Source organism: Salvelinus namaycush, chromosome 26, assembly GCF_016432855.1.
Source record: "Salvelinus namaycush isolate Seneca chromosome 26, SaNama_1.0, whole genome shotgun sequence".
Classification (NCBI taxonomy): domain Eukaryota; kingdom Metazoa; phylum Chordata; class Actinopteri; order Salmoniformes; family Salmonidae; genus Salvelinus; species Salvelinus namaycush.
The window spans coordinates 10413621-10420192 of NC_052332.1; the positions used below are offsets into that span (position 1 = coordinate 10413621).

General features: G+C 45.9%; 1 protein-coding gene across 1 annotated transcript; it reads right to left on the reverse strand.

The window, feature by feature from the left end:
• Window positions 1-865: 865 nt before the first annotated feature.
• On the reverse strand, window positions 866-5531 carry zcchc9 (zinc finger, CCHC domain containing 9). Its single transcript, XM_038964955.1, has 6 exons — window positions 5431-5531; window positions 4562-5007; window positions 4264-4414; window positions 2322-2414; window positions 2162-2230; window positions 866-1514 (listed from the first exon to the last, which is right to left on the reverse strand). The coding sequence occupies exons 2-6, from the start codon at window positions 4994-4996 to the stop codon at window positions 1402-1404; spliced, it is 861 nt and encodes a 286-aa protein (XP_038820883.1). The 5' UTR covers window positions 4997-5007; window positions 5431-5531; the 3' UTR covers window positions 866-1401.
• Between the last annotated feature and the right edge of the window lie 1041 nt (window positions 5532-6572).

Here is a 6572-nt window from a genome sequence, read left to right on the forward strand (position 1 = left end):
AGGCCATGTGTGCCGGGTTCCTCACCCACAGCCTGGGACTCAACAGCTGCAGGGCGAGGCTTACACACAAACACTGCAGAAGCAATTAATACGCACAGTAGAACCTGTTAGCTTTCATTGTCTTCATTAAATCACATTTTCTTGGTCACACACACACGTGTGTTTAGCACACATCTAAAGTATTAAGAATATATGGAATTAATATATAAATACTTTGCCGAGAAATGTCAGAGTGGCATAGACTAAGATACAGTAGAATAGGATAGAATACAGTATATACTTATGAGATGAGTAATGCAAAATATGTAAACGTTATTAAAGTGACTAGTGTTCTATTAAGGCCAGTGATTAAGTCTATGTACATAGGGCTGCGGCCTCTGTGCTAGTGATGGCTATTTAACAGCGATGGCCTTGAGATTGAAGGCGTTTTTTCCCCAATCTCCCGGCCCCAGCTTTGATGCACCTGTACTGACCTCGCCTTCTGGATGATAGCGGGGTGAACAGGCAGTGGCTCGGGTGGTTGTTGTCCTTGACGATCGTTAGCCCTCACAAATCAGATACAATGTGTTAAAATCACGTGTTCCAGGTGTGTTACCACAACCAGGTGACGTCAGGCGTGTTGCCGCATGTAACCTGGTCTAAGTCTGCGGAGGAGACGGCTAGTGCATGTACCACCTTCCTGGAGAGAGACGCACCACACACTAAACCTGTGTCTGATGGTTGAGTTGGTAACATCTGGAGACTCGTGATTTTAACGAGACCAAAACACGTCTCTAGTCGAGCGGCTGCTAATACAGGTGTCCCATTTACAACGCCGTTTCCCGAATAACCCAAAATGTCTTGGTCACAGCAAATGTAGGTCACGTAAGTAATATAGGTCTTATTTATTGAATTTTGCAATGAATATTTCAGATGTTGATGCGAGTGAACGTGCAGTAATAATGATACTCAGTGACAAAACGAAATTCTGTGAATAGCAAATAAAACCTAGATTTTGTTTACCTTTTTGTTTCTCAGACACCTGGGGATGGATGAGAGAACACACCACCAAACATGAGACACAGATGGATACCGAGATATAAAAACACATCTTTAGATACAGGAGCAACCCGCTAGCTAGTATACACAGGCTACAGGCTCCAGCCTAGTCCCATCCATACAAATAATTTCCAGTCCTATACACAGAGTCCAGGGTGTGAGACCACAGAGGGCGCTTTCCAAAATGGCAGTCAAGAGAAGCTCTCCATTTTCCCTCACTATGGGTGTTGTTTTTCAAAGCTCCGAGAGAGAGAACGGTGACAGAATGAACGTCCTTCGTGGATTCAAGTCTTGGGATGTGTAGTTCGCTCTTTCGCTGTCAGTCCTGTCCAATCTGGTGAGTCCTCTGCGTGGATTGGCAGGTCAGAAGACCACTACCTTGGCCCGTTTGGGCGGGGCTTTCTTCACAGGCACATGCACTTCCTCGTGGTCGGCACTCATGTTATTGGACAGCCAGCCCAAGGTCACTTGGTTAGCTACAGGGGGATTGGACAAACACACGTCAGTCACATAATATCTTGGGAGCGTGTAAAAGCTCAAACTGTACAGAGCGTTCAGATAGCTGAAATAAAACATATACAAAACGGACGTTCAGATAGATATATTGAATGGAAATGACAAAGGGAATGTTCGTAGAGAAATGTAGTGTATAGACCCATTTTTGGTATACAAACAGGCGTCACGTTTGAGTGATGCTGGCCAAAAAGCTCCCTAGCAGGTTAGCAGACGCTAAAGTCAGGACCATGACAAACTTAACAGTGAGTGAGTGACGACAATGGGAACAGGCAAAACTGATGGCTACAGCTAATGATACGTTTAGAATTCTTCTGGCTTTATCTAGCTCCATTTGGGATATTTTAGCAGGCCTCGCTGGCTTGCTAACGTTAGTTAGTCAAACCCCTGATGACATTGCGATGTTGTAAACGATAACCGTCTTGATGACTTATTTGTCAACTTGCATGAGCTGCATTTGAAGTTGCATGCGATCTAATCCACTGTCGGGTAAAAGCTTTATTCTGAATCTGTATTGGGAGCGCAACATTTCGTGACGCGGCAGGGGAAAATGGGTCTGTCGAACAGATAATCCTGATGTAGAGTAGAGAGATGGAGCCTGGTTACTCACATGCAGCCTGGTGCTCGGGACAATCCTTCTGGAAGTGCTCTACTGAACCACACACACGGCAACAACCTCCTACAGACAGAAAGGGAGGAGACAATGTTATGGATTCACAGTTTGATTTATTAGCCGAGTTTAGTATATTGTGAGAGTGCATGTGTTGTACCTGCGGCGTACAGTCCTTTGGGGTTGTCTGGGCAGGACCTGGACAGGTGACCAGTCTTACTACAGATGAAACACTTGGCATATGGGTATTCCCCTGAGAGAGAGAGAAAAACAAACACACATTAAATCAAATCCATTGATCATCCTTCATGTTTCTACAACTTGGTGTCCAGCTATGCTAAATTCAATTGATTGGACATGGTTTTGAAAGGCACACAACTGTCTATGTAAGGTCCCACAGTTGACAAGGCATGTCAGAGCAAAAACCATGCCGTAGACCTCCAAGACAGGATAGTGTCAAGGCACAGATATGGGGAAGGGTATCAAAAAAATGTCTGCAGCATTGAAGGTCTCCAAGAACACAGTGGTGTCCATCATTCTGTAATGGAAGAAGTTTGGAACCACCAAGTGGTTCCTAGAGCTGGCCTCCCGGCCAAACTGAGCAATCAGGGGAGCAGGGCCTTGGTCAGGGAGGTGACCAAGAACCCGATGGTCACTGACAGAGCTCCAGAGTTCCTCTGTGGAGATGGGAGAACCTTCCAGGACAACCATTTCTGCAGCACTCCACCAATCAGGCCTTTATGGTAGGGTGGCCAGACGGAAGCCACTCCTCTGTAAAAGGCACATGACAGCCCGCTTGCAGTTTGCCAAAAGGCACCTAAAGACTCTTAGACCATGAGAAACAAGATTCTCTGGTCTGATGAAACCAAGCTTGAACTCTTTGGCCTGAATGCCAAGCGTCATGTCTGGAGGAAACATGGCACCATCCCTACGGTGAAGCATGGTGGTGGCAGCATCATGCTGTGGGGATGTTTTTCAGTGGCAGGGACGGGGAGACTAGTCAGGATCGAGGGAAAGATGAATGGAACAAAGTACAGAGATGAAAACCTGCTCCAGAAAGCTCAGGACCTCAGACTGGGGCGAAGGTTCACCTTCCAACAGGACAACGACCCTAAGCACACATCCAAGACAACGCAGGAGTGCCTTCGGGACAAGTCTCTGAATGGCCCAGCCAGAGCCCGCACTTGAACCCGATCGAACATCTCCGGAGAGACCTGAAAATAGCTGTGCAGCGATGCTCCCCATCCAAGCTGACAGAGCTTGTGAGGATCTGCAGAGAAAATGGGAGGAACTCCCCAAATACAGGTGGGCCAAGCTTGTAGCATCATACACAATTAGACCCGAGGCTGTAATCGCTACCAAAGGTGCTAGAACAAAGTACTGAGTAAAGGGTCTGAATACTTATATAAATGTGATATTTCTTTTTGTAATACACAAGACATTTTTTCTAAAAACCTGTTTTTGCTTTGTCATTATGGGGTAGTGTGTTGATAGTTTTTTCCCCCTAATCAATTTCATCCATTTTAGAATGAGGCTGTAACGTAACAAAAATATAAAACGCAACATGTAAAGTGTTGGTCCCATGTTTCATGAGCTGAAATAAAAGATCCCAGAAATGTTCCATATGCACAAAAATAGGTGAAGAAGGACCTCCACATCCGGCTTCTTCCCCTGCGTGATTGTCTGAGACCAGCCACCCGATGAAACGGAGGAGTATTTCTGTCTGTAGTAAAGCCCTTCTGTGAGGAAAAACTCATTCTGACTGCTGGGCCTGGCTCCCCAGAGGGTGGGCGTATGCCCTCCAAGGCCCACCCATGGCTGCACCCCTGCCGAGTCATGTGAAATCCATAGATTAGAGCCTCATGAATTAATTTCAATTGACTGGTTTGCTTATATGAACTGTAACTCAGTAAAATCACTGAAGTTGTTCCATGTTGCGTTTATATTTTTGTTCAGCATAGAAAGAATAACAATCGGAACAAATCTAAATTGAATTATAGAACACAACCAGGAGTCAGGACAACACACACACACACACACACACACACACACACACACACACACACACACACACACACACACACACACACACACACACACACCTAGAGCAGGATCTATTTTAGCGCGGCAGCGTTGGATCTCGTGTTCTGTGGATCCACAGCGGTAGCAGATGTCCCTTCCCATCTCCTCGTCTCGGTCCGCCTCCGGACAGTCAGCCAACCCGTGGCCAGGCTTCCTACAGTTAAAACACACCTGGAGAGGGGGAGACAGGGAGAGAGAAAGAGGTAAGGAAGAAGGAAGAGATAAGAGAGTAAGACAAGATCACAAGGTTGTGTGTCACTATTATTAGCAACATTGGAAACTTAGTCACTACTCTTGATCTCTGCCCATCTTACTCACCATGTTGCTCTTCTTGTCATCCTGTCTCTTCATCCTCCTGTCCTCTCTCCTCCTGTCTTTCTTCAGGGCTGTCTCTACCTCTTCCCTGAGTCCCTCCATCCCTGCCCCTCCGCCTCCCCTGGACGCCCCAGCCCCGCCACTCTGAAGGTATTCCATGAAGCCGTTCACATCCTCATTGTCGTAGTCTTTCTTCTTCCGACAGGGCTTCTTAATCCCAGCATCGCCGAGCTGCGTTCGTCTCAGAGGCTCTCCCCCTCCTCCCCTACCCCTTCCCCAACCCCCAGGACCATGGCTAGAGCTAGTACCTCCTGAACCTCCAAAAGGGCCTGGACGACCCCTCCCTGCTCCTCCCCCTCTGGTTCTAAGCTGGCTCCAGGGCGTTGCATCAGCAGGTTTGTGTTTGTGGACGTTGTTGGCTCTGGCCCATCGCGTCATTGCTGGAACACCTGGGGTACACATATAGAGAGATATGAGGGAGACAGATGAGAGATGGAAAAAACCATTAGGGACTCGGGAGTATGGTGAATTTCCCCCTAGACCGATCTAGCAAAAGCAGTGGTCATTCATCTCAAAATACAAAGTGGTATATAAATATGTATCTAATAACTAACTTCAGCTTCATGTATATACACATTAACTGCTCAGATATAAAAACAACGGTTAGGATTGAGGCTGCAAATAAACTTGCTAGCTAGATAACGTGAATAGTTGCTACCATGGCTAGTTTACAGTGGCTAGCATTACTCTAAGAGTCCTTTTCAGCGGAGTTATGAACAAAATCTGGAGCGAAATATATTCGCAGAAATTCAGAAACTGATGAATTCAGTTAAATAATGTGATCAGAATATATTTATCTGTTATAAACTCACCTAAAGTGTAAAACTATCGCTGCCACATGTGTTTACTGTTTAGCCGGAAATCACATTCTTCTTCTTCCTTTGGTGGAAATAACAGGAAAATGACTTGATAGACCATTACCGCCATCTGTTGATGAGGTTGAGAATTTATAATAACAAGTGATCACACATGCACTTTTCTTTCGTGAGTGCTGCACGAATGTGTTTGTGCAGTTGCTTTGGCTCTTTTCTCCCAAATCCTGGTGTGCAATCATCGTTGCACCATGCGTTGGCGTCTGATCTGGATTGTCAAAAATAGGACCAGATTAATTTGTTACATTCTCTCTTTTGACTGTTTTCGAATTGATGTAAACCAGCCATAGGGTTGCCAACTGTCCCGTACTAGCCGGGATGACCCTTATATTTGGGCTAATTGGTTTGTTCCATACGGGACCTCCCTTGTCCCGTATATTCATCCAATCACAGTATAGTGTAAACGCGCCAATTCCTGCAAAGTAATTTCTGTTATTGTTCGGTCGGTTTGGCATATCAAGGAAATATGGATAAACATGCAAAAAAGACTGTGCACCTACAACAAACAATGTGAAGCAAAAAAGACGTGGGTTAAAGCCGTCAGTGGTGACTCGACGAAAGCTTTCAGTACTTTATGCGTCGAGAATTCTCAATTGGCCATGAAGGGGAGAATGACCTAACTCAGCATGCATCCACAGAAATGCACAAGAAGGCCACGCTAGCGAAAGGTGCGAGCAATATCGGTGCATTCTTCGTGACGTCTACTGCGGAAACTGACATAATTGGAAAACACCTCTCCGTTTACCAGTTATTGAGCAGTGCCAACAATCGCATTCTGAAAGCTAATTGCCCAGCTCACATAGCTCATAATGCCTGCAAGCACGCCTGCGATCAGCTGTCAGTGCATATTGAGACAATTGTTTTACAGATCTACAGCCACTTATCAGTATCTGCTTCCCGACGAGAGGAACTGCGTGCATTTTTTTGCCTTTGTTGACATTGAGTGGATTGAAATCCTGCGACATGTTTGCACACGATGGCTCTCTCCATCCAGCTGTCGATCGTCTCCAGCAAAGCTGGCCAGCTCTTACATCATACTTCAGGTCCCTTAGGGAGACCTGTCCTGTGGCACTGAAGAGTAT

What these genes read in the sequence shown, in the direction of transcription:
- zcchc9 (XM_038964955.1), bottom strand. Translation starts at nt 4,996, where the DNA reads ATGACGCGATGGGCCAGAGCCAACAACGTCCACAAACACAAACCTGCT. An exon ending in TAAAATAGATCCTGCTCTAG is followed by an intron (nt 2,415 to 4,263) that starts GTGTGTGTGTGT and finishes TCTCTCTCTCAG; the next exon opens with GGGAATACCCATATGCCAAG. An exon ending in TCCCGAGCACCAGGCTGCAT is followed by an intron (nt 1,515 to 2,161) that starts GTGAGTAACCAG and finishes ATCCCCCTGTAG; the next exon opens with CTAACCAAGTGACCTTGGGC.